Source organism: Bos mutus, chromosome 11 (assembly GCF_027580195.1).
Source record: "Bos mutus isolate GX-2022 chromosome 11, NWIPB_WYAK_1.1, whole genome shotgun sequence".
Taxonomy (NCBI): domain Eukaryota; kingdom Metazoa; phylum Chordata; class Mammalia; order Artiodactyla; family Bovidae; genus Bos; species Bos mutus.
Window position 1 is genome coordinate 99837934 of NC_091627.1, and position 27964 is coordinate 99865897.

General features: G+C 48.8%; 1 protein-coding gene across 50 annotated transcripts in view; it reads right to left on the reverse strand.

The window, feature by feature from the left end:
- Nucleotides 1-27964, reverse strand: part of MAP4K4 (mitogen-activated protein kinase kinase kinase kinase 4) — a 151700-nt gene that overhangs the window by 19041 nt on the left and 104695 nt on the right. For 2 of the 50 annotated variants that reach the window (XM_070379894.1, XM_070379924.1), the window contains exons 9-23: nucleotides 27719-27797; nucleotides 23323-23498; nucleotides 21646-21718; nucleotides 19741-19951; nucleotides 15505-15666; nucleotides 12647-12733; nucleotides 11900-11995; nucleotides 10909-11070; nucleotides 8282-8515; nucleotides 7222-7328; nucleotides 5438-5586; nucleotides 4430-4527; nucleotides 2384-2559; nucleotides 1691-1811; nucleotides 540-731 (exon numbers count right to left, since the gene is read on the reverse strand). In XM_070379894.1, coding sequence (XP_070235995.1) covers nucleotides 540-731; nucleotides 1691-1811; nucleotides 2384-2559; nucleotides 4430-4527; nucleotides 5438-5586; nucleotides 7222-7328; nucleotides 8282-8515; nucleotides 10909-11070; nucleotides 11900-11995; nucleotides 12647-12733; nucleotides 15505-15666; nucleotides 19741-19951; nucleotides 21646-21718; nucleotides 23323-23498; nucleotides 27719-27797 — 2123 coding nt within the window. Of the gene's footprint in view, nucleotides 1-539; nucleotides 732-1690; nucleotides 1812-2383; nucleotides 2560-4429; nucleotides 4528-5437; nucleotides 5590-7221; nucleotides 7329-8281; nucleotides 8516-10908; nucleotides 11071-11899; nucleotides 12089-12646; nucleotides 12734-15504; nucleotides 15667-19740; nucleotides 19952-21645; nucleotides 21719-23322; nucleotides 23499-27718; nucleotides 27798-27964 lie in introns of all 50 variants that reach the window. The other 48 variants (XM_070379892.1, XM_070379895.1, XM_070379889.1 and 45 more) reach the window with 32 other exon arrangements.

Below are 27964 nucleotides of genomic sequence, written 5' to 3' on the forward strand. Positions count from 1 at the left end.
AAAAATAAATAAGAGTAACCAACCAATAATACCTCTCCAAAAAAAAAAAAAAAATCCAGCCCTTTTTGAGGGAATTTCCTGTACAGAGCGACACATTTGTCCTCATAAGGCCAAATCTGCTCAACCAAATGTTTCTCTGTTTTATTTACTGGATAAAAAGAATGAAAAGGGCAGATTCCACAAAAGACTACCAGAATTTCATGCCAAATACATAAAGGATCTGAGAACACAACAATCGTTTTATTTAGACTTTTTTGAAAAACGAACTGGATCAGAAAAGCCATGCAACTACTTATCTAGGGAAAAGCAAACAGTGAACTGGCAAGTCTGGAGGGCAATCGCTCTAGGGTTAAGGGGTCTGTATACAGACCTGAACATGTTACTGGGGGTGGGGGTGGGGGGCGGGAGAGAAGGGGAGGTGACAGAAGGCGGGCGGGGAGGGGAGGTGAGGGCAGGGCGTGGGAAGGTCTCTGCAAACTAGCTCCTAAGCGGTGCTGGTCTAACCCTGGGAGAGCAGCCAGCTGTGGTGCGAGACATACCTCATTAGTAGTGAGCTTGTCCTGGGGTGTCTGTGGGGACATGGTGGGTGTCGGCTGGCTGGAGGATGGGGAAGAGGAGGTGGAGGAAGTGGAGGAGGAATGGCTTTGCTGTAAGAGATCTGGCAAGAGGTGAATGCGACCCGCAAAGCCATTGCTCTCATGATGGCTGGCGCGCTTTTGGTCAACTGCACTCTGCAGAGAAAAAGGCACACTGGTCTCGCTCAGCACCGCTGACAATGCCGAAGACCCTACTGACCCTGCCTGCTGCGGTGCTGGGTGGCTCCGCAAGCTCTGCCAAGCCATCAAGGCAAGACTGGAGGGCATCAGCTGGGTCTGCTCCCGCCTCCTCGCCAAGTGCCTCAGCTGAGCCAGCGGAAGCCACGGCAGAACCCACGCCACGCTAGTTTATCTGCCACGGGAGCTGCTTTACCAAAACTACTGGCTCTGTCTCCTTTCTTTCTCTCTAAAGCCTTAGAAAGCGCACTATCACTTCTCTAAACCCTCATCTTTCCTGGGCCACGTCCCACCTTCCATCCTAATGTGGTGCCAGAGCATGAAACACACTCAGGAAGAGGCCTGCAGTTCTAGACAGGAGCCCTGCTCTGCTTAAACGAGAAGAGCATCACTTTCCTTCCCTCTAAGCTACGAAGTGAATAGGCAGTTGTAAAACTTGGCAGAAGGAGCACATCTCAGGGGGCACACGTTAAATATTCCATGTAGGAGGAGACTAACACCCGAGCACAGAGCAGAGACCGCCCCCCTATCCCCTTTGGCTCCAGGAGGCTCTTGGCTCCCGGGTGGCTCCTGCCTGCCCCGGCCGCTCCCGCCTCAGCCCACGGCCTCTTGGAGCCGAGAGCTCTGTGCATACCTCCCGGCTGCCCTGCTTCAGACACAGACTGTGGGGCTCGCATGGGGCTGGGAGGGGGGGCTGCCACACAACATGCAAAGAGGGCAGGACTGGGGGACGCTGCCGGCCGCCCCGGGGGTGTGGGGCACACGCCTGCCTCCCACACCCCGGCCCCGCTGCCCTCCGGGCCTGGTTAATGTGAGAACAGATGACGATGCAGAAACAGCATGAGTGAGTGGATGAGCAAGTGGGTTAATGACCACAGGAGCAACTCGGCCTCTAACCGCGCGGAGCACATGGGTACCTGGCGGACGATCAGCGTGCCCTCTTTGGACGGGGTCAGGGCTGGTTCACTCTCCACGTCGTCATGGACAACCATGGTTTTCACGGACTCCGTTTCACCATTGCTCAAGTTCAGAGATGATCTGTTGAGACACAATCCAGACGTGAGGAGCTGTGACCCACAAGCCAAAGATACAGTGGTTACGTTTTTCACCTTCTCAGGGACCTAAGGCTACAGGTATAAAGTTTCCCCAAGGAAAATGAACTAAAATTTCCCTTTTGTCACAGCCTCAAATTAAACAGAGAAAATGAGACACCAGGAGCCCTGGAGAGAGGCACTGACATGCACACACACAGCAACCAAAAGGAGGGGAGACAGACAGGCTTGCTCCACCACAGTGACACATTCAATTTCACAGGATCAGAGGCCAGGGTTAGAAACCTTGTCCCAACTGGAAAGAAGGCCCGGGGGGGGACACTCGGGAGTGCATGCTCAGCTGTGTCTGACTCTGTACAACCCCATGCACTCTAGCCCACCAGGCTTCTCTGTCCATGGGACTCTCCAGGCAAAAATACTGGAGTGGATTGCCATTTCCTTCTCCGAGGATCTTTCCGACCCAGGGATCTCCTGCACTGGCAGGCGGGTTCTTTACCACCGAGCCCCCTGGGAAGCCCACGGGGACACTCATCCTCCCTAACGCTCAGTGGGACTGACGCGGCTCTGGTGTCCTCCGGGCCAGACGTGGGCTCCTCGGCCCCCTCCTGCTCCGCGTCGTCGTCCTCCTCGTCCGTCGTCCCCGACTCCTCGCTGGAGGAGGAGTAGTCCGTCACCTTGTGCGGCGGCCGCACGTCCTCCACGGCCCGCAGCTCTTTGGCCAGCGCCGTCAGGTCCTAGCGCAGGGTACAGAGGAGGGTCAGGGAGGCGGGAGGGGCAGAGCACAGCGGCCAGCGCCTCGTCCCAACCATCCATCAAACAGCCATTCGCTTTTGCAAAACTGTCTTGTAGGGAGTCTACTGGTATCGTGAAGTGGAGCCCTTAATGTTTTTGATAGGAAAGACCAAGAAAAGTCAAAAAGCTGGAAGAAACAGAAAAGATTTCTTTAGATGTTCAAGATGCTGTACTCAGTTTAAACCTGACGGCCATAAAAAACAATCATCTGTTTATGATGAGCTGAGAATATTTTTCTAACTATCAAATTCTATTTTTTGTTTCAAATTCTACATTATATATATATATCTTACCAAAATAAAAACATTCAAAAAAAAATGTATGCTGCATTCTGGCATAACTACAGCAATTGCTTCTTCCTCTCTGCTAGACAGAAAATTCTAAATCAACAAACGTGTGCAAGATAGATCTTGGTAGTTTGTTATCAAGATATTTGGCCCTGTGGCAAAGTCTTCTTTTAAGGAGATGTTCCAAAAAGCAGGAAGATTCTAGTTAAAGCGGGGTGATTTAAACTATTTATTTTCGGAGGTTTTTAACTCCAACTTTTCTTTAGAAAAATGTCCAACTTGCAGAAAAGTGAAAGGCGGTGACGTGATTACGGTGTACGCCTCACGTCTGGCTTCAGACTGTCAACCACTTGCCACATTCCTGAACAAAGTTCCTGACGTGTTAGGTAAGAAAGTACCTAGCGTGTGTGGCTGGGCAGGCTTCCCTACCACCGACAGGACCATGCGCGCAGGAGGGAAAGCTGCCTGGCGTTACTCACAAGCGCATCAGCCCCCTTTACTCTTCGATGTGAAGATTTTTTAGAGTTAATCAATTATCAATTATCCAAATACAACTTTCGAGCTTGATTGTTATCTCTATTCTACATCTTCATATGGAAGCTCGAAATATGTACGTGGCCCCACTTCCTTCTGGCAGAGTCTCTTCTCACCAGTTAAGAACCTGCTTCTTTCCTTTGCGCCTGAGCCTCTCAGACAAGTAAGCATGGACTGGCCTGGCCTCCTGCTCGCAACTTCATGAGTACAGCTGCGGTTTTTTGTTATAGTGAGTTTTTTTTTTTTAAAGCTGTATTTAATAATAAGCACACAAGGTGAATTTGGGGTGTTGAGAAAGATGAAACAAAAGTTTAGGGCTTTTTAGTTTGAGAAGAGAGCAAGTTGAGGAAGGAAGAGGCATGCAGGTGGAACACAGGCCGAGTTTAACGGCAGTTAGAATGCGCTCGGGTGCTGAGCTGTTTAGACGGGGCTTACCACTTCACCCTGCAGTCGGCGGGGGTCCGTTGAGCCAGAGAAGCCATCGGTGAGAAGGAATGCACAGCACAGGGAGCAGAGAGGAGAGAAAGGGGAGGGGGCACAGAAATCAGTGCAAGCAAAAGGCAAAACCCTGGAAGTCTCAGACCCCCAGTGTGCCCAGTGACAGGGCAGCTGCCGCATCGAGGACAAGAGAGACAGAACAGCCACACCGCTGCCCCACGGGCCAGGGGCAGGATGTAAACCCCGGGGAGCTTAAGAAGGCGAGGGAAAACATCTCTTCTTAAAGCCAGTGTTTTAGATGCCCACTCACCAAGAACATGTAAAGGTCGATGCCAAGCAAAGAGAGAGAAGGCTTTTCTTTTGTATCGTTTTAAACGACTGGGCGGGCAGCGGGCGCAGAGCACACTGTGTCTGAGGTTTACAGCTTTCCTTATAACCCCTCAAATCTGCAAGGCCCCACAGGGAGGCCTGCAGCCTTCGCAATGACACAGCTTTCAAAGAAAGCTCTCGCTCGAGCTTGAAATGAGTAAAATGGATTTTGTGCAATTCTTACAGCAGGCTTGAGAGGTCTAAACACTTCCTTTTTATCTTCAGGCTTTTTTGCTGCGTTTTCAAGGCGCTGAGATGGCGAGCCTTCAGATTTGGATGATGCTGTGAGGTTCAGAGATGAGAAAGACAGAGACACATGAACATCCGAGCGTGGCCCACAAGGCCGCCCAGCCCACCGGGCCATGATCACCTCCTGGTGGTCCTGCCCGCTTGTCAGCCATGCTCACGGCAAGGGCTCCCTCCACACACAGGTCCGAACCCCAGGTTTCTGACCCTTCCTGAGAACCCCTGACTGTCATACTGCACTAATACGTGTTCACAACTTGTTACATTACATCAATGATACAGTAGAGGGAATTTCCGCTAACCTACTATTAAGAGTAGGTGAGGATAACCAATATCAATGACAACATTGATGGAATTTATGCTGAGAAGAGTGGGTTCAAAGCTCAGTTTGGACGTTTAGCTAAACACCTTGGACGAGTCAGGGAACTGAAGTACAGTTATTTGAACGTATACAATGAAGACACAATATATATCCATCTCCTGGGGGCTGCTATAAGGATTAAGTGGGAAGATGTTCAGCAAGTGTGAACTCTCAAAACTTAACTCTTACTGTTAAAATTATGATGACTATTTGTGTCTCTAGCAAACCTACACCAAAACATTGTATGGTAATATGCAGCTGTGAAAACCTCCAGGTCTTTTCCATGACTGAAAAGGATTTCCAAAACACAGTCAACTCTGAATCGACATGGGGTGGAATTCTCAAGGTCCACTCACGCGTGGAGTTTTTTCAGCAAGTCAGTAATTCAGTACTGCAGGACCCCCAGATGGCTGGATCCGTGGGGTGTAACTAGAGGCAAAGGAACCAGGGATGGAGGGCTGACTATGCAAGAGGATTTTCAACTGCTGGGTGGAGGTGGGGAGGGGGGTGTCCCTAAACCCTGGGTGTTCAAGGGTCACCCCGTGTGTGAGCATGGAGAGGGAGAAGAAAGGAAAGGCAGCCTACATCTCACTCTGAAGCGCTCCCCGGAGCCACTCTGAGACCCTGGGTGGGAGCCGGGCTGGGACCCCGAGTTGCTGGACCCCGAGGAGCTGCCACTGCCCGGCCTGGGTGCCAGCTTCTCCACTCTCTCCCAGAGCAGCCTCGGCTCGATGCTACTGTTGGAGAAGAAGACAAGAGAACCACTCAGGCTTTGTCCCAAGACAGAGTGTCAGACGGTAAACACGAGCACCGTGTCATCACTGAGATGCAGCAGTAATGAGAACATTAGCCCACAAACAGATGTAACATGAAAGTCACCAGAAGCGACAGCAGTGTTGTCCACTGGTTTTACCTCAGATAGCTGAACACACCGAAAATGTGAAAGATATTCTGCCGTTGTTGTTCAGTTGTTAAGTCACGTCTGACTCTTTTTGCGACACCCTGGATTGCAGCCTGCCACGCTCCTCTGCCCACGAGATCCCCAGGCAAAAACACTGGAGTGGGTGCCATCATCTCCTCCGGGGGGTCTCTGCAACCATTGGCGGACCCCAAATCTTCTTTGGGTGTGAAGAGGAAATGCTACTGTTCCGTCTACAAGTGTCACTATTTTGTCTCAGCTACAAACTCAGTTTCTTATTATGAAAAATTCCACCCATGTGATTACACACAAAATCATACTGTTTCCAGTACCTGCTGCTGTCAAGAACTGAGTCCTCTTCCGGTGATCGGGGCTGGAAGCGTGACAGCCCATGGGCTGTGGCATACCCCTGCCGTGGACACACCACAGCACCGGCTTTCTAGGTTAAAGAATTAACACGTGGACTCGGGCCCAGGAGGACCCTGCAGCCCACCCTGACTGCTGACAGTTGAGAAAGTTCTCCATGAAGCTCCTGGGTTGTCACCCATTCCACTGCCTCAGGTTATCCCGTGACACCAAGTCTGGAGGCTCAGTGATGATCAGGGTACAAACCCTTCACACGACCTCTTGTGAGTTGCTGAGCTGGAGAACTACATGAGGTTATGGAGCCCTTCAAATGTGACCAGTGCAGCTCAGGAAATTAAAGTTTTAATTTTATGTAATCTTAATAAACTTCAAATTTAAGCAGCCTCATGTGGCAAAAGCAACCCACTCCAGTATTCTTGCCTGGGAAAATCCCATGGACAGAGGAGCCTGGTGGGCTACAGTCCATGGGGTCGCAACGAGTTGGACAGACTTAGTGACTAAATTGCTACCAACACCCATGTGGCTAACAGCTACTCTATACAACAGCTCTAGAACTTGAAAACATTTTGTGGTTAATCCACAAGCTTACCCCCAACTCAAAGTCAACCTCTGTCTTTCTCTCGTGGCCCGTGTGTAATTTATATGCCACTCCCAGGGCCCCCCAACACCCTTTGGATAACAAACCTTCTCAGGTCACAGTGCCCTTAGAAACCTACCCTTCCCACTTAAAACTCCCAGAGGCAGGGATTTTTCATCTTAAAACTGCCACAATACATGGTCAGATTTCATCTCTTTCCTGCATCAATTTGACATTACAGATGAATTTGACATTACTCACATGAATGGATTTTATGGCATTTTCTTTATAAAAGGATCCCCTCTTTGCCCCAGAACTTCCGTGTTTAAGAGCACAAAAAACGCTATGCAAGGCTCAAGAGAGAGGGGATATCTGTATACTTAAAGCTGATTCACATTTTTGTACGGCAGAAACCAACACAACATTGTAACGCAATCATCCTCCGATTAAAAAAAGACCACAGGACACGGGGCGGCAGGCCTGTCCTGAGCTTCGCTCGTCACTCACCTGGTAGAGTTTCTCTGACCAGCCTGGTTACTCTGCTGCCCACTGCCCTGCAGTGGGGAATCCCGGCGGGACAGGACAGGGGACCGTGATGTTGTTCTCACAGGGACCTTTGGGTACCAAATACAGCGATTAAACTACTGAAAACATGAGAAGAACAGAGGCTTTCCTACCAAACCCCTCTAAGGTTGTCCTAGCTCGCCACCCTCTGTCACACTCCTACCCCCGCCCGCCGAGCCTCTCTGCCCTCCAGTGACGCGACAGAAAGAGGAAACGTGGGCAGAGGCGCCAGGCCCGCCTTTCTAAGCCCCGTCACGTCTGAATGGTGCTGGCGTGAAGCGTGGTGGCAGGGGACATACAAAAGCATTTTGCTGCGATAATGTGAGAATCAGGGAAATAAGCTCAAAGAAACCAAACAATGGCTTACAAATGGATGGGCGAGAAACAAAGGGTGTCGGAAGCAAGAAAATATTCAGAGGAAGCAAGTTCCGAGTGGAGGGGGAAAAAAAATTAAAATGTGACTTTTTGTTGAATTTCAACATTAATGACCAAACCCAAAATTTCAGAAACGTTAAAATTGGCGGGGGGGGGGACCCAAACAAACCCCAAAATCCCTCAATTTAAAAAAAAAAGTCTGTTTTGGGAAACATTTATGTTCGTTTTTTCCCTTATGAGATCTTTTCTGAAAGTTTTGGTATTACTTAGCAGTGCGGAGTCATTTATAGCTTCTGTATAAACTTGATAAGACAGCTGGTAAAATATATTTTGATCCTGTCTGTTCTAGATGCATACTCTCTGTAGATGTACTCTTATTCAATTATTTTGGCATCTTGTGTTTCAGTACAGAGTGAGAGACACCAATGAAGAGCTAACTGGCTGAGGGCTGAATGTGGCTGCCTCACTACGGAATTTTCTCCCCACTGTGAGAAGTTCCTCTGCCATTTCATCACCCATTAATTCTGGTGACGTCACCACACCCTTCACTGAAATCAGTTAATTAAAAAATAAATAAGGAAATAAGGAAAAGGAAAAAGCAGCACACGTCTGTCTTTCTGCTCCTTACCCTTGGAGGCACCTCGTCACTGTCTGATCTAGACCAAGCCTTCTGGGCTGGGTCGGGCACCTCCGCCTTAGAGTCAGAACTCTGACTGAGCACCTCACTGCGGGAAGGTGGGCAGGGGTCCTGAGAGCGAAGATGGTGGTGTGCAAATTTGGGAGGAGAAGGGTCACTGAAGGAATGGGATCTCGAGACAGGGGAAACATTGTTCTTGAGAGATGCCAGGTGGGACCACTGTACCTTCCGAGAAAACAAAACACAACACATTCAATGCGTTCTGCAGAAAACGCTTTTCTGGTAAATATCAAATCCAGAGAGAGCACCAGGGCGGTGGGGGACCCAAACGGGGTGACTTAGGACTAGGTCAGCCAAGCGGACAACAGCTATGCTTTGATGGGGGTGGCGCACAAGGTGGTCTGGGCAGCATAATATGCAGAAAAGAACAAATGTACATTTATAAGGAAAACTCTTAGTACCCAGACAAACGTTACAGAGAGTGGTAAATGTGAAGATTAAAAAAAAGAAACAGCGTTCTTGTCTGATGGACAACGTGCAGCATGCATTTCTGCGTCAAAGCAGCTGGACAGGCAGAGAGTGGGGAGACCACAGGATGGACATCGCCACGCGTGCACAGCTGTCTGCCCATCCTCCCATGGCCTGGCAGGGCAAGTAACAACAGAGTCACATGCTTACTGTGCAAAGACCAACCCTGCGTGTTTTGATAGATTGTACGAGTTTAACTTAAAAACAGCCAGATTGTCAAATACACCAACCATTTCCCTTCTTTTTTGTCCCACAACTTAAAACACTCCAATCCCCTGAGAACTTTACATGTGTTTCTACTAGTCAGAAAAAGAAAAGGACTTCAATTTCTTTAGAAATAGTCAGCAGTGGAATTCCCTAAATGGACTGCTGAGGGGGTATTCAGTCTACTTGACACTGGAAGAAATAAGACAGTGCCTTGGCAACTGAAACCATCTGGTCACTTTTAAACTGGAAAAGCCATCTCTGAAACAATCTGTATTTTCTTAAGACTACACTTTTTGTTTTAAAATAATGGTCCAGTATTAAAATTTGTATAATTCTAGCTATTACATCATCATATTTGATGAGAGCTGGAAATATTCAATCAGGATTGATTCAACGTTGCCAGGTGTAAGATCCAGAAATAGTTCCAAGTTCATGATTTCTAGGTGAGAGTCATGTAAGTTCTGTTATTGGTATAATCCCAGACTTCCAAAATATTTAAGATTTTCAGGGGGAAAGCATGTAACTAAAAGCATCATCTGTAAGTGTAATAAAATATAGGTTTTAAAATGAAGTCCTACGTGAAAAAAGGTTTCTCCCAAATCATGTTTTCGTAAGTGCAGGTTTTGGCTAAAAGTCACTTTAGACAGAAAAGGGAAAATAGAGCCTATTTCTAGGCACTTTGTTAATTAGTCATCAGTATAAGAAGTAGTCTGCACAATGCAGGAGCTCCTTTTCTCTGCACTGGTAGTGGCCACATAAAGAGTCTGCATTTAGGGGACGTTTAACCTTCAGCAAACCTGTTCTCCCCGTCCTCCTCCCCCCGTCATCCATCCTGCTCTCCTCTAAAACCCTCTCTGTTTCCACTCCTCACTTTCTGGAGCTGCCCGCTGGCTTCTGGGTCAGTGTTTCTGTGAATCAGGACACTGCTTGTCTCATAAACACCAGCCTCCCAACACTGACCCCACTGAGCTTCACCCCAGGTCTTCTTTTCCCTGTAAAACTGTTCCAAATCAAGTGTATTTATGGCAAAGTACGCTCCAGTCCTCATTTGGGTTTGTCTGAACAGCACTGCTACCTCCACCGTCCCCCAACCCAGGCCAACAGCAGCTGACAGGTAAACGCAGCCTCAAGGACTCAAGTGTCCAGTACTCTGGACTGCACGGCTGCAGGGAGCGAAATGCCTGAAGGCCAGCTATCTTCAGGGAGAGTGGGGACCAGCGTCTTAAGGATCTCTGAGATCTCCGACCCGGGTCGTCTCTGCTGTCTGCTTTATCCTCCAGAGAGCATGGAGGTCCCCTCCACCCAAAGCTGGGCAGGGCCGAATGCCAGGGACGACCCAGTGGCCTCTACCCTGACCTACATCAGGGAAACCCACACCCAACCCACTTGGGTCGTAAACTTTTTTTGGATGTTGAACCTTTTCAGAGTCTGATAAAAGTCTCCTTCCCTTTTCCCGCTCCAAAAATACGTATGTTTATACAAAAATTTTTAAAAATAAAAGAATCTCAGGGCCTCCCACTCACGGAACTCCCCAGGTTGAGACAAGGTCTCCCTTTGCATACTTAGAACGGTATCTTTCTATAACCTAAACAGAAAAGTCTTTGCATTCGGTAAGGAGGCACTGCTTTACAAACATCTGAGTCAGTGAGGACGAAAAGTTAGGCAGGAAGAAGAAATCACCGAATCTAGATGTTCTTAGTGAGAACAACAAAGAGAACCTTGGCTTTCCCTACCCGCTGAGGCCAGGTTCTCCTTAGTCTTAACTCACTCTGCTAACGTCTTCTCTTTCTAAACAAACCAAACTGAGCCGTTTGAGCAGGCCGGTAGCTCGCCGAGCCTCTGTGAGCGTCTCCTTGACCCACACAGCCCACGGGCCACTCTACCTGTGGCTCGGCGGGTCTCTGCAGGGCAGGGTGCACAGACTCGGAGTTGCCACTCGAAAAAGACTCTGATCTGGAAGGCACTGGAGGTTCCAATACTCGGCCCGTCTGCTTAGACTGGGCTTCGGGGGAGCTGTGGTTAGTTTTCCTAAATCTATCTTCCACCTGCGTCAGAGAATCAGGAGACAGAACTCAGGGTTAGTAGGAGAAAGAAAAAAAAAAAAAAAGCAGAGACGCTGGAGACAGCCTGAAAGTGGAAAGGCCCTAAGGAGAAGCCTTCTATTTTCTCCAACCACAAGAAAAGAGACAGAGGCAGACAGCACAGGACAGCGATCTGAGGCGGACTCAAGAAATCTTCACAAAGATCAAAATTGAGAGAGGCAGCCTTTAAGACCTCCCCCCACCAGCTGGACGCTAGGAGTGCATGTGAAGATAAGCCAAGAAAGGAAATTAATCTCTTGCAACCAACTAAACCCACTGAATATCACCAGGAATCTAGCATGTTTCATTCCAGCAAAAATCAAGGCATTGCCGAACAAGCAGGACATCTGCTCCTAGAAGGTGCTACATGAGGGCCTGGTTGGAGGATGCCCCCCACGGGCCAGCATCCATACCCTACGGGCCGCCCAGTCCATCCCGCCCATATCCTAGCAACCGTCTTGCTTTGTCACATCCCTGCCAGAGGCCCTGGGAGCCCACATGCCCCAATTCAGAAAATAAACCCTTATCACCGAAAATCCAGTGAGTCAGGCCCAGGGACGCTTCATTCACTCAGCAGCTCTGGGAAAACAGCTGAGCAGGCCACCATCCCCCCGTGTACAGGGACAGAAGGATGCTACCACACAACCTCCTGTCTTCCCGTCTAGGTCTGGGAACCGTCAAAGAGGCGCTTGGGTCCTCTCGAGACAACACCAAGCAGAGAAGGGGCCCCTCCCAGCCCCTGACCGCCCACCACCCCCTGGGGAGGGCACAGGACGAGGGGCACCCACCGTACCTCGCGGGCCCGGTCAGCGGGCTCGTGCGGGGCCTTGGGCTCGTGCAGGCCAGCCTTGCTCCTGTCTGGCGGCGGGGGCGGCCTCCGGGGGTCGTGCTGTAGAGACAGGAGATAGGCTTGTTCTTGCTGCAGCTGCCTCTGGAGCCGCTCTGCCTGCCGGTGCTCCTCCAGCTCCCGCCAGCGACACTCCTTGGGGGGAGAGGGGACACTCAGTCCAGGGCCCTGGGGCGGCTGCCTCACCCTGGTTCCACTTCTCCCCAGGACAGCGTGCGCTGACTCTGGCTTCATGACAAAGCAAATCAGCCAGGATGCAGAATGGCGGATTACCTGCAGGAAAATCTGACCGCGTGCCACTACGCATAAGGTCACTGGACAGGTAGAGAGAAACCCCTCCCCCGGAGATGCTGGCTTCGGTGGCTTCAAAAGACACTTGCAAGAGTCTAGGTAAAAGTCCCTAAGGCATGAGCCTTGAACCTTCCACTCTCAGCATCCTAGCTTGTTCACCAAATGCCAGGTGTGCTGTGCAAAACCTTGTCTATCTACTGAATGAGAACAGGGAACTCAGCAACGGGAAAGAAGGGATGAAAAGCTGCCTCTAGGTGTGCCCAACAGCAGTGGGAGCCCAGAGGACGTGTCAGTGAGAGCTGGCCAGCCCTGTGGCACTGGCCACAGGGGCCCAGAGGGTCGGCAGGGCCCTGCCCAGCTCGGGATGCCCTAGCTGCGGGGTGGGGCCGCGCGGGGCGTTACCAGTAGCATGGCCTGCTCCTGGAGCAGCTGCTGCTGAAGCAGTTCCAGGTGACGCTGTTCCTCTTCCAGCTGCCGTCGGATATACTCCTGTCACACAGAGAGCACCCACAATCAGCGGATCCCCGAGGGAAGCGTCAAGACTCCCTGCGTGCGGGGCCCACAGCTGTCTGCCCCCACCGTCTGGGGGTGACTCATTTAGTCACAAATGGCTGAAAAAGCCCACTGCTAAGGCTATCCCCCCCAGGAACTTTGAATTGGCCTCCGAGACCTAGAGAGTCTCATAAATAATGACATGCACGCCAATGACAACCACAAAGGCATGGCTGAGTTTTTCTGTTTGCACGCGGCTGCTGTACATAAACAGAAGCTCTGAAAGGCCCAGGCTGTTCCTCTTCAGAAGGTAAGCCCTGAGCACCCGAGAGTCTAATGAGGAGACCAGAGTGTTCATGTTAATATATGTCTGATAATTATTATTTATAACAAGCATGAATTGCTAATTTTTAAAACCCCAAACCAAAAACTGTTTAATATTAAACGACCATGCTTTGTTCTTTTCTCTAACACACAAAGACAACGAGTACATTCTGAAAGTCCTGGCATGGGAACACCAGACACAGGAGGCTTCTCCCAGGTGAACAGTGATGGGTGTGTGTGTCTATGGGGTAAGCTGACGTGTGTGTGTGTGTGTGCCTATGGGATAAGCTGACTTGTGTACGTGTGTGTCTATGGGGTAAGCAGACTTGTGTGTGTCTGTGTGTGTCTATGGGAAGGGGTGACTTCTTTTCAATGGGAAGAGAATGATAAACCTCTATAACAACACAAACAAAAATAACCAGGTAAACACATCCAAAATATATGATGTAAAGAGGAAAATCCCAACTGTGGAGCTGGCTGCGTACTTGAAGGGATGGGAAATCAGGAGACCTTGACCTACCAACAATCAGACGAGTTTCCAACAAGGCCTCAACCACCCACTTTCTCAGTCTTCTCTTTAGGGAAATGAGCACCAAGAATATTCTCTCCCAACTCTCAGGACTTTTTATGAGGTTCATATATGAAACAGACATGAAATTACTTCAAAAAGCACAAAGATTTTACAAATAAAATGCTCCCTTTCAACAGGGGAAAAGCTCACTACTCTAATAAAGGAGTAGACTGAGGGGTCTGGGAGGAGAGATTTTATTTTGAAATTCAGATTATTCAGATTATTTCTTTACAGTGTCTACCACGGATTGTATACCTTAAAAGCAGCCATATAGCTGGGCTGAACAGGTGGAGAGAACACTAGAGAGCAGAAATCATGGCATAAATTTCCTCAGAAAGTTTTTCTTTACAAACCAAAACTCAATCTGGGTAAAGTGTATCCACAGGCCAGTGGGCAAAGGCCCCTGGATTCTAATCCAGGCTCCAGTCCTGGACACGGAAGCTCCCCTGCACCACACCCTCAGGATGGCCAAGACCTGCCCTGGGGCGTGTGCCCACCACTGCACCCCCCGCCCCTAATGACTGAGAGGACCCTGACTCCCGGCTCCCCACTTCTTCAAACCAAACAGAACTGAATCACAGCCTCAAGCTCCAGTCAGGACATCGCTGTTTTTTTGCCTTCACGTCACAGGGACAATTGGACAAGGACACATGTATACAAACACCGACGTTCACACAGAATTGATGCGTTTCTACAGCAAGCTGACACGGGGAATATTTTGGAAGAAAACTGACCTTTCATGCTATTTTTATAAAAGAGGAGGTGATGAACATGTGCTATACATGAAAGTCAGTGACTCTATTAGAACAATGAAGGTTAGTACTGGAGTCACACCCTCCTCTCCCAATCAAGTTTCAACAATTATCCCTCGGTGACTTAATTTTTTCAAGCGTCTATTTTCTCTTCTTTGTAGTCCCCAAGTAGAAGTCAGAATAGGAAACCTAAACACACCACAGTCAGCTGGCCAACAAAGTCAGTAAAGAAAGAGATAAAATAACTTGAATTCCAACAGCAACAAAAAAATGTTACGTAGATCCAACACTAGGAAAACCCAAGACAAAGGATGAGTCTCAAGGATAGTAGCTGAATAATCAAATTTGGATGATAATACCATTGTTTATAAGCATTTTAAGCATGAATTTCAGGTATCATTTAAATTGGTCCCCATTCATATCCTTTTTCCTTTATTCAAAGCTTGTAACAAAGACTGATGGACTCAATGGCACGCAAGCCAGGGAGGCAATGACAGGATTCACACAGACGACACAGGCAACAGAACGCAGAGTTTCTGTTGGCAGAGGTGGTTCAGGAATCAGATTCCCAAAGACAACTGAATCGGACATTAACATGCTATAAATATCACTAAAACACGATGGCATTTGTTTGGCTAATGTTCTAATGTTACATATGTACACACTGAATTATTAATAAGTGCAAATATATCGTAAAATAATCAGTCATTGGATCCTTCAAACATTTCTCATAGGAAATGTCTCATGGTTGGTTTTGAATTTCACTTTTTATTATCCAGATATTTGAGGTTCAAAGCATTTAAGCCAAACCTGAGAGGACACATTTAGCAATCTTTCAGTCATCATACTAGTGGAGACCACCCTGCTGGTTTTGAGGGATGTGTCTAAAGTGCAATGATTTATGTACCTGTTGGTAAAGACAAGAGATTCAATTTACTAAAGTGAATGGTTCCAACTGTTTGTGCATTCTCAAACCTCTAAAGTCCTAAACTTCTGTGTGTGTGCATGTGTGCGTGTGTGCATGTACGCGTGTGCATTATGCATGCTTTCTGCCCCCAACCCCCCAACTCTGCCAAGCGACAAGTCCCGAAGTCCCGGCCAGAACACCCCTGAGGACTGACCTGCTCCCTCTCCACTCTCCTCTTCTCCTCCTCCGCCCGCCTCCGCTCCTCCTCCTCCTTCCGTCGTCTCTCCAGCTCCTCCAGCCGCCTCTTCTCCTCCTGTTCCCGCCTCCGCTGCTCACGTTCCTGCTGCCTTCTGGCTTCCCGCTCTCTCCTCTGTTGCTGCAAAAGTCAAGATGGCGCGTCGTCAGCAGACTGCCCGGTCATGGTGCCCAGGACAGCGTGCTGTCTGCTTACAGGGAGATGCGAGAGCGGGAGCTGGGGGACTCGCATCGTCAGCAGACTGCCCGGCCACGGTGCCCAGGACGGCGTGCTGTCCGCTTACAGCGAGATGCAAGAGTGGGAGCTAGGGCACCCCGCCTCCACCAGCCAACTATTTCCATGCCGTCCCGTGCCCACACACACCAGCATCCTCATAACCACAGGTTAGAGCTGGGTTTCATTTTGATATCAGTTATTCCTTGTTCTTCACTGAACCACAGCCACACGGGAATGACGAATTCTGTACCCGAGTATCACTGACAGGGTTACCCAAGGCTCTTAAGTCAGAAGGAAAAGTAGAGAAATGAATACAGGAGAACAGAAATAGGGCAAAAAAAAAAAAAAAAAGGAGAGAAATACTTAAAAGAGGGAAAAAAGAAGCATACATTGGAGAAAGAGGAAGTGACATCAACAAAATTAAGAGATGTCATGATTATTATCGTGAATATAAAAGCCACCGTAGCTCAAGCTCACTCTGTTCTGCACGGTGCTGAGTATCTGACAATCTTCCTTCCATGTCCCCTTACCTACTACAATTCTCAGGACAAACCCAGGAAGCCCTTCACTCCTACTCCACAGAGGAAACAGGTCCAGAAAACATAAGTCACATGTCCAATGCTGACAGGGTGGCAGGCTCCAGGTCGAGGACCACATTTGACTCCCACCGTTAACCAGACAGCACCCTACCTGCTATTACAGATGCTACTGAGGCAGCAGACTTGCTCTCACAGCCTTTCCTAACACAGACCATTCGGCCAACCTCTGAGTACCAGTGTGACCCTTGGTACACATCTGGCCACTTCTCATCCGGCCCCAGACATGCATCTGTCAGTAAAGCAGGGCCAGCACGTGGAGTACAAATCAACTCCTCCTACAAACGTGCAGAACGCTGGCCTGCAGCGCCCCTGGGATGGGGAGGTACCCTATCTCAGCACAGCGGCCACTGGCCCCAGGCTGCTACCCAGCACCTAAATTGGGAGGAACTGAGCTTTCCCTTTTATTTCACTAAAGCTAATTTAATCACTCTCCAGCACTGGCAGTGCTGCAGTCTATGGGGTCCCCAAGAGCCAGATGCAACTTAGTGACGGAAAGTCTCTAGCATAGCTCAAGAACCACAACAGAGGAAGGCTTGTGGATATGTAACAATTCCCCTCCAAGTCAGTCAGACAGGCTGCAGCAGCAGCAGGGCTGGGCGCTTGCACACCCTGCCCACCACACAGCCTCTGAGTCCAGACAAGGTCAAGGGTCTACCTCACACCAGCCTCAGGGTTCAAATTCCTGTCTCCAGAGAAGACAAGGGAAAGTTTCAGAGAAAAAGTAACACATCCTTCGCGGCTAAGGATGTTCTGCCAGGTCCTTTAAGGTGGCTAGAGGGCTTCCCTGGTGGCTCAACAATAAGGAATCTGCCTGCCAATGCAGGAGTTGCAGGTTGGATCCCTGGGTTGGGAAGATCCCCTGCAGAAGGAAATAGCAACCGGCTCTAGTCCTCTTGCCTGGAGAATTCTATGGATAGAGGAGCCTGGTGGGCTACAGTCCATGGGGTTGCAAAGAGCTGCACACAGCTAAGCATCTAAACAACAACAAAGGTGGCTCTGGAACTCAACTCAAGAGATCTCAAGCCCGAAAGTTCAATGAAGAACAGGTGCGAGTTTCCAGAACACTTACACCCGAACTACCAATGCTGACTCCTCCATTTGAGAAATACTCACGAAGCATCGTGGGAACACAAAATGAATCAGACACAGCCCCTCTCATCCAAGTCTTATAGGTAAGATAAGCCACACACTTCTTAGAAATCCACAGGATAATGTGGCACGTGGTACATTTCCCTGACTAACTCACTAAACAAGTCCTGGCCGGGAGGCTGATGGCCGCGGCAAAGAACAGTGCAGTCACCAATTCCTCTTCCACATCATGTGCTAGTACTTGAAGCTGTAAACTGGATAGAGAGCCAACATTTAAACTCCAACCGTACAAACCACTACAGTCAGAACAGGCCCTTAATTGGGAGGCGTGTGTGCGGGGGTGGGGGGGTAATCAAAGGTTAAAGAAGGCCCTTAGTAAACAAATACCTTAAGAGATCACTAAGGTGAAAAGCTAGACTCTTACAATAGAACTTTAAAAGAAAATGGCCAAAATTAAACATACACACCATCAGACACCACCTCAGCAACATCAGTCCACACTGGATTAACCTTATGCCTGTGATTTCAAACAACAAAACCAAGAGAGTCTAAGAAGCATGCCTGCTCAGGTTACTCCATTAAGGATGATAAACATAATGAAAACCCTTTGAAGTATTTTCAAACTGATGTCACTCTTATTTTCTTAAATCACTCTTCCTTTAAAAACAAAATCTAACAAATTGAAAACCTGCATGCAAAGTGATTTCCAAAGCTCTCAAATTATGAAGACATTTCCTTCTTAAATTTTTCCAAGCATGCCTGAGTAAATATGTACTTTTCCAACTATGCTTTAATTATGCTGAAGTTCTCTTTCCAGATCGACACTTAAGAGCAATGCTTTCATCTCAAAAGTCTAACTTTTCTAACTAGGTCGGTGCTGATAATAGTGGGGTCCATTCACAGATACTCCACTGGCTTAGTGACTTTAACAGAAGCCGTGTGCATGCAGGCTCGGTCGCTGAGTCACGTCCAACTCGTTTGCGACCCCGTGGACTGTAGCCCGCCAGGCTCCTCTGTCCATGGGATTTCCCAGGCAAGAATACTGGAGCGGACTGCCATCTCCTCCTCCAGGGGATCTTCCCAATCCAGGGGACCAAAGCCACGTCTCTTACGTCTCCTGCACTGGCAGATGGATTCTTCACTACTGAGCTACCAGATAACACACAGAACAAAGCAGAGATTTTCTCCACCAAATGCACCCCCTTAAGTAACCTGGGAAAAGGCATGTGTGGTGGGACTTCCCTGGCGATCCAGTGGTTAAGACTTTGCCTTCCAATGCAGGGGTTTAAGTTCGATCTTCAGTCAGGGTACAAAGATCCCACATGCCTCTTGGCCAAAAAAAAGAGAATGTAACAGAAGCAATACCATAACAAATTCAATAAAAAAAATTTTTTAAATGATCCACACCAAAAAAAAAAAAAACTTTGGGGGAAAAAAAAACCCACCATGTACTGTTATTAAACTCCACTGTACAGTATCAACTGGCTGACTGTCCTTTGGGGTTCTTTTTCTGGTATCAAGGATAAAGGTGAAACAATAAGATCAAGTAAATGGAAATAAACTACTGTAAGTGAGAAATCCGAAGCTGTGAAGCATACAGTAAATGGCAGTCAGGGAAACAAATTAAAAATTAAATTAAAATTAGATTAAAAAAGAAAAAGGGTCTTTTGAGCCTCAAGTGAAATATAGGGAACAGTGTCTCTGAGAAGTACAAAGGAAGAAGGCCTAGTAATCACATTACCAGTGCTGACAGTCTCAGTGAGTTAAAGGAGCCGGTGGTACAAAAAGTGTCCCCCACAAGGACTAACCCCACACAACCGTCAGATGACAAAACAGCATTTGTTCTTTTCTTTATCCTTCCCCCTTAAATGTATGTCAAGTGAAGGCATTTGTAGAAAACAAATGTTTTCCCGGTGGAAAGGTCTAAAAGTTCTAGGGAAATATTTATGACACACCAACTTGGACCCCGGGGCCCAGAGTGAAAGTGAAACGAGGTCAAGGCTGAGCCAGGCGACTCTGACCGCAGTGGACACGGCCTCCGCTGACCCAGGGTGATGCCACCCACGACCTGCACAGAGAGGATGAGTAACGGGGCGGGGCAGGTCCCTAAAATCCATACAAGGGAGAAAAACATTCCTGGGGCCTCTGGGCGTGTACAGTCCTGCCGGAGGGAATCAGCGCGCCCGGAGTGGCCAAGCCGGGGTGAGGACCATGGAGAACGGCCCTCAGAACTCCGGGATGCCCCTGGGACTAGACAGCGGGACCCGGCTGGAACACTGTCCTCTTCTACCTCTTCCAGCCGCCGCCTCTGCTCCTTCTGCTGCTCGATCCGCTTCTGCCTCTCCGCCAGCAGCTGCCGTTTATACTCCTCCTGCTCGCGGAGCTGCTGCTCCTGCAGGAGCTGCTGCCTCCTCAGGGCCTCAGAGCGCTCCTTGTTCTCCTGCTGGAGCCGCAGGAAGTCCCGGCGCAGCGTCGACTCCCCTGGCACGTTGACGATGGAGCTGCGGGAGGAAGCAGGTGAGGGGCTTTCAGGGGCGCGAGCCAGTCCACGTCCACATCTACATCCGCCGGGCTCCTCCCGCCCCGAGACCCGGCAGACAAACCCACGGGGATAAGTAAAGCCTACAGTTAAACAGCATCACCTCTTCTTTCATCTGCATCATCAATACCTTAAAACTCAGTCCTGAGTTTTAAGAGAGATAGGACATCTCTAGGTAGGCTCTGGAGAAAGGAATGGCCACCCTCTCCAGTATCCTTGCCTGGAAAATCGCACGGACAGAGGAGGCTGGCAGGCCTCCATGGGTTCACAAAGAGTCGGACACGACTGAAGCGACTTAGCACGCACAGTTCAACAGCATCACCTTTCATCTTTCTTTCATATGGTCATAAATACCATAAAACTCTGTCCTGGGTATCTGATTTGACAGGAGGTATCTAGGTAAGATTCTCACGTCCACTCAAACTGTGCAGTGGAAAGCTGAAGCCACCATCTTCCACCCGTTGTTAGACCCTCTGTGACCACCTGACTTCCCACTAGGAACAGCATCATCACATTTCGGGCCAGACAGGTAGTCACAACAGAGTTACCGTCAGCACGTACAGGTCCTCACCTTCTCATCTGGTCCCCTGCTCCCTGCCATGTAACCCTCTTGCTCTCTCTACTCCCCCTCGCTCTCTCTACTTCCCAGCCCAAGGGGTCCCAAGGATGCACCACTGCACAGGGAAACTGAACCACATCCCCCCCAGCTGGTGTCCCGGGCGAGAGTCACTTCTCCACTCTCAAACCCCCAGAATCACATGGCAAAGAAATCTTCCTCAACTGTTTCTTCCATTGTATCACGTCCCTAACTCCAAACAATTACACTGCTTGTGCAATCAGTTCACAATGCTCTAAAACTTTGCCTCAAATGGATTAAAATCTTTCATGCAATTACAAAAAGATACGATGGAGTTTTTCCCAAATTCTCTTCTGTCTTGATATGCTCTCTTCAAACGTCCATTCTCTGCATACGTGGTCTCTCAACCACACTCCCGGCCCTCCTTGTGTCCAGCTAGTCGGCTACATTGGACATCAGGCAGACAAGACCATTATTAAAGCTTTTAAATCCTCTCTTCCTTGATTAACGAGTCACTATGAGGTTCCTGCTACCAAATCTTCCACCTTCTGCTTCCCTGTGTCTTGGGGAGCCAGAGAGGGCCAAAACAGACTACAGAATGGATCAGCCCAGAAAGCATCCTCATAAAGGCAGTGAATGCTGGTGACCACACGGGTGGGAAGAGGAAAACCAACCAACTAACCAACAGACGTGTATTGGGGAAGACTGTAGCGTTTTCAGTGGAGGCCCTAAGTGGCCCGTGAGCGGGACAATTCAGTTTGGGCAGGACTGAGTCACAAGCTACAAGACGTTTTCCACCCACACCTCCTGGAGTGAGAACGGCCGTGGGTAAGCTGCCCTGCCCCAGTCTACCCAAACACAGCTGCCCACTTCCAAACCATGAGGAGAGGAGGCAGCACAGTCTCAGCAAAGAATCAGCAGGGAGCTCCAGAGCGGGGACAGTGTTTTACAAGAGTCTTTGAAAGAACGGAAGGAGGGAAGATATTAAGGCATTTTCAGAGAAACCGATGACTCCTTCACACGACCAGGGCATCTCCGGCAGCCCTAACCCCAGCAGGGACACAGCACGCTGTCCTTACCTGGGCTCCCCCTCCTGCTCAGGCGCCTCCTCCTCCTCTTCCTCACTCCCACTGTACTCATACTCGGTTTCATCTGTAAAGAAAAGGACAGGATGAGCGGGTCATTCACAAAGGGCGACGCTGCATGTAGGGCAAGCACCTCCGAAGGCATCACTACTGAGTATAAACCACATGTTCTTGGAGAAAACAGTGACGTGTGTGGGGAACTCGCGGAGACGAGGACCTTGACGGTGAGTCCCACTGTGATGGGTGCTCAGGCCCTGGGCCAGCAGAAGAGCTGATTCCCTTATACTCGTGACAGTCCCTTGTGGGATGCTCGGTTCAGGGGCGCAGGGCTGGGAGAGGGGCTACAGAGGCCGAGACATGAAAGAAAAATGGACCATGAGCATCAACAAATTCACAAAGTCCATTCTGATGTCAAAACAAAAAAAAGAGAGAGATTTAATTGCCTAAACTAAGGCAATAAAAGAATATATTCAGTAATTTTTAGCACTTAGGGATCATCTTAGACAAGAGCAGACAAAAGTCTGCTGGATGGAGAAAAAGTAGGTACTCAGAGCAAAAAACCAAAATCACGTGTTCCCTAAAATTATAAAGGTGAAGTAAATCAGGCAGAGCAAGACAAATACCATATGATATCACATATTTGTGAAATCTAAAAAAATGATACAAATCAACTGATTTACATGCAGAAGAGAAACAGAATCACACACACAGAAAACAAACTGATGGTTACCAAGGGGGAAAGAGAGGGACAGGATAAATTAAGAGTTTGGGATTAGCAGGTACCACTACACAGCGGGTGCTAAGTCGCTTCAGCTGTGTCTGACTGTTTGCAACCGTATGGACCGTAGCCCACCAGCCTCCTCTGTCCATGGGCTTCTCCCGGCAAGAATACTGGAGTGGGTTGCCATGCCCTCCTCCTCCAGGGGATCTTCCCAACCCAGGGATTGAATCTGAGTCTCTCACATCTACCTGCATTGGCTGGCAGGTTCTCTACCACTAGCACCACCTGAGAAGCCGCCAGATACACACTACTGTACGTAAAGTAAACAGCAAGGGCCTACTAAACGGCACAGGGCACTACAGTCAATATCCTGCAGCAAACCATAATGGAAAAGTATATGCGAAAGGATATATATATATATATATATATGACTGAATCACTTTACATCAGAAATGAACACAACACTGTAAATCAACTATACTTCAACTAAAATAAATAAGCTAATAAGTATAAAGGTGGGACCAGGGAAAAACTGATGAAATAGAACAGCAAAAGGAGACAAAAGCACAGGCTTGTCACAGCCCCCACAGCAGCATAAGGCTCTGGAAACCCCTGAGCAGGAGAGAAGTGTGAAACAGACCAATGGGGACACCTGCCGCCCACATGCCGAGCTCTGCATGGCCCACACAGAGCGCAAGACCCCCCGGCGCAGTAAGAAGCACCGCCGTCCAGATGTGACCTGAGGTGGCAGCATCACGTACTGACCGGCCGCAGGGCCCCGCTAGCCGGGGTAACCACTGCCGGAGCCAGGGTGGCCCCTAGACCAACCTGGTCTAGACACTCAAGCCCCGGCCAGATGAGCCCAAACTCGAGCAGGAAAGGAATAACCTACTCTGACTGGCAAAAAACTAAAAGAATATTTAAGATGAGAATAAAACCAGACTTCATACCTTTCTCTCCTCTCTTCTTCCTGGTCCGGTCTATATGGTCCTTAAGCTGGATTCTAACCTGCCTTTCGTTCGGCTGATCCCTAATGAAAGGATGCTTCAGAAGCTGCTCGGTGGAGGGCCGCTGCATGTAATTCTTCACCAGGCATCCTTCTATAAAACTAAAAAACTTCTTGGACCTAAAAGAGAAAGTAAAAAAAAGATCATCAGATTTCTACTATGAAGAGCAAAGCTCCAAAGTATCAGTAACTTACAAGCTGGTACATGAGGCGGGGCTTCAGGATTCACTATGAGCAACGCTGCAATGCACAAGGATAAAACAGGAACGAAGCAGGGACCCTGGGGGCCAGAGCATCCCATAAACACAGTTTAGGAGTCACGCTGCACACGGGGAGCCGCAGGGGCAGTGGAGTTAATGGTGCTTGTTGATCGCGGAATCAGGGGAAAAGGAAAGCGAGTGCAGGAAGGTCTTCGCTAACTTGAAGGTGACAGAGGAGAGATGGTGGATCCTTACAGACAAGGACAGACACAGAGTGAGAGACGGACCCAAGTAAGTGATTTGAGGCTCTGGATCTTGTTAGGGTAACATGTCCATCAGTTTTAGGCTGAGTTATGTGTCAGCTCTCTACCCTTAATGTCACTGTTTAGCAATTAAGTCATGTCCGGTTCTTGCAACCCCATGGACTGTAGCCCACGAGGCTCCTCTGGCCACGGGATTTCCCAGGCAAGAATACTGGAGTGGGCTGCCATTCCCTCCTCCAGGGGATCTTCCCGACCCAGGAATCAAACCATGTCTCATGCATTGGCAGGCAGATTCTTTACCACTGAGCCACCAGGGAAGTCCTACACTTAATGGACAAAGGCAGAAGTAACAGTGCTGAGAAGGGCAGTGACCCTGTTGCCAACATCTACCCTACCAGACACTTTATTTTTGCTCATTTCTCCATTTCTGTCTTATGGTGACCCCTCCGCGGCCTCAGCGGAGACACTCTCAGCCACCCTGTTGTTGGAGACTCGGCTCAGACAGCTTCCTGTCCATAAACCTTTCCTGGCAACACTGCACCACACACGCCCTAAGCTAGGAGCCCTTCATTTAGGGCTCTCTGCATGTCACACACTGCACACTTCACATTTATGTCTCTGTCTCTCCTGGTTTATAACCGTACAGGTCAGGACTGGTTCCCGCTTTCCCATTTCTCAGCAAGGCCCAGCTCTGAGCATATCAACTACAATAGGTATGCAATAAATTTTTGTTGAATGAATTGAGTTATTCAGTCTTTAAAAATGTGATTGAGAGAATGAGTTCAGTCCTTTCCAGTTACTTCATGCCTTAAGAGTTCTTTCTGTCTACCTGAAACTATCACAACATTAACTGGCTACACTCCAATATAAAATAAAACGTTTTAAATAAATGAATAAAACAGATAACGACAAGAACCTACTGTATACCACAGGGAAACTTTGTGTAATACTCTGTAATAACCTAAATGGGAAACGTATTTGAAAAGGCAAGTATCAGTTCAGTTCAGTTCAGTCGCACAGTCGTGTCCGACTCTGCGACCACATGAATCGCAGCATGCCAGGCCTCCCTGTCCATCACCATCTTCCGGAGTTTACTCAAACTCACGTCCATCGAGTCAGTGATGCCATCCAGCCATCTCATCCTCTGTTGTCCCCTTCTCCTCCTGCCCCCAAGCCCTCCCAGCATCAGAGTCTTTTCCAATGAGTCAACTCTTTGCATGAGGTGGCCAAAGGACTGGAGTTTCAGCTTTAGCATCATTCCTTCCAAAGAACATCCAGGACTGATCTCCCTTAGGATAGACTGGTTGGATCTCCTTGCAGGCCAAGGGACTCTCAAGAGTCTTCTCTAACACCACAGTTCAAAAGCATCAATTCTTCGGCGCTCAGCTTTCTTCACAGTCCAACTCTCACATCCATACATGACCACTGGAAAAATCAAAGCCTTGACTAGACGGACCTTTGTTGGCAAAGTAATGTCTCTGCTTTTCAATATGCTATCTAGGTATATGTATATGAATAACTGAATCACTTTGTTGTACACTTGAAACTAACATGATAATTGTAAATCAACCGTACTCCAATATAAAATTAAATATTAAAAAAAAAAACTGGAAAAGAGAGAATCAGTTCTACTGTCTTCTATTTGTACTCAGAACTTATTATTCTTGTTCAATCCAACAAATATTTATGTGTCAACAATTTACATTTGTTTATGCTGGGCTCTGTAAGACATACATATAGGAAACAGTGTATGTATATTCAATAGCGGATGTATAATCAAATTGTGAGGAAGAAAAAAGAACTGAGACAGTGGAGTGGGTCCAATATCAAGAAAAAGGAGGATATTTAACCTTCCCAAGAAAAGCCACCGTTCCAGAGTGACAAGGTAGCAGAGTCCAAGTGGGACAGTGAATTGCTTTCTGATGCTGCAATGAAAAGTGGAAAAAGAGTTAAAAGAACTAGGTCAGGGTCAAGGCAAAGAAGGGCCCTCAGTCACTTGAAGAAGCTGTGGCCTTGCTCTGTGGTTAAGGAGGAGCGCACGGGATTCTACACAGCGGTAGAGGAACGCTACGGCACGTGGATTCCCAAACCCCGGGGCCCAGGAGGATCATTTGGGGAGTTTATTAAAAATACAAATGCCTGGGTCACTCCTCAGACCTTCACACTGGGGAGTTTGAGGATGGAGCCCTAAGGTAAAGAATTCCAAAGGGCTTCTCACGGGCCATGTACAGATTAACATCAGAGAAACGATCAGCTACGATATAGTCTTTAAACACAACTGTCAGCTTCTGCTGAGAATTCGCTGATCATTTTCCAAAGGCCACTTCTGCCAAAGTGGTCGTGGAAATTCACAACCTGTGGACAGGAAGACTGCATCCATAAAGGAAAAAGGCCTTCACGTTTGTGACCCTCTCGACCCTTCGGAACGCCCGGGGAAGCTGAGGCAGTGATGTGAACTGCTGAGAATGCGTCTGATCCAGCTTAGCTGGAGGCAGCCTGGTGAAAGAGCACGGGGGACTCCACTGGTACCTACACGTCTCTCTATTTCACCATGCTGTACACACAGCGGTTGATCCACGCCTGCAAGTCATGGACGGAATAACCGACTGACTTACAAACTGTGAAAATACCCTGAAGATGGCGCATTAACTCCCTTCAGTAAAATCTGAGAAAAGGCAAAGAGAAAATGAGTGTTGTTCAGTTTAGCGTGAGCCGGATAAAGTGTCACCCAGCCCCACAGCTGACTCCCTAGTGACACCTACTGTTCACACGTGGTTTTCCAGGGCTGGCCACCCATGGGCGCACACGGTTGTCATGTTTTAATACAGGAGACCAACTGGGGCTCAGTCGTTGCCTTAAAGAACCTCTCCAAGAACTGGTAAGTGGAACCAGACCACCTCGGTTCCCTGGAGCTGAATGTGGTGAAAGAAAGGATGAAGGGAAAAGGAAATCTCGCCAGCAGATGAAAAGGGGAAGACGGGAAGACAGAGGGGAACAGAGGAGCAACGAGGGTGAAAATACATGTGTGTGTCTACACCAGCGGACTAGAGGGACTCTGGAACAGGGCACCCCAACCCCCAGACCCATACCAGTCCACGGCCCATTAGGAACCAGCCACACAGCAAGAGGTGAGCGGCGCGCGGGGGATGAAGCCTCCCCTGCCGCTCCTCATCACTCTACCACCCGAGCTCCGCCTCCCAGCAGATCAGCCACAGCGTGAGATTCTCAGAGGAGCTCGCATCCTGAGTAATCACCCCAAAACCTTCCCCCCAACCCCAGTCAGTGGAAAAACTGTCTTCCATGAAGCCAATCCCTGGTGCCCAAAAGGTTGGGGACCGATGCTCCAGGACACCAGAGGACACGCCCCCGAGAAGAGCAGACCTAACAGCTGCTGAAGTCCAAGTGTTGGCCACTCAGCCATGTCCAGCTCCTTGCGACCCCATGCACTACAGCCCGCTCCTCCGTCCAGGGAATTCTCCAGACGAGAATAGTGGAGTGGGTTGCCATTCCCCTCTCCAGGGGATCTTCCTGACCCAGGGATGGAACCCGGGTCTCCTACACTGCAGGCAGATTCTTTACTGTCTGAGCCACCAGGGAAGCCCATTACACTGAGAGGTATATTTAAATATTAAAACTGAACCTTTTTTAAAATATTGTGTTGGTGTTTCATAGAGTCACTTGGTGCTATTTTTACCATTCACGGACAATGGATCAAGAGGAAAAAAAACATTAAAAACTAAAGCAATACACTTTGTAACACTGACTCCTGTGTTCTTTGGCAGTCAGAATGGCCAGGATTCTGTCCTGAAGTCAAACTAAAAAGGAACACTTTTTTTTAAAGGGACAGAATGACAACAACAAAGCACATGCATCTTACCATTTTTTGGACTTCAGCCGGGGAGGAGGATTCCGGGGGATGAGAAACAGGGCTCTCATGGGATGCATGTCGCAGAGAGCTGGGGAGAGGAGAGGCGTGTCAGTTATACACTCGGTCACTCGGTCTCTGTTTCTGGGACCCATTCAGGGCATCACACACTCTGCCTGCTGTATGACTGACTTGCTTCATGTCAAGCAGCCTGCACATCTAGTTATGCAGCTGAGAACATACCCTGAACCCCTCACT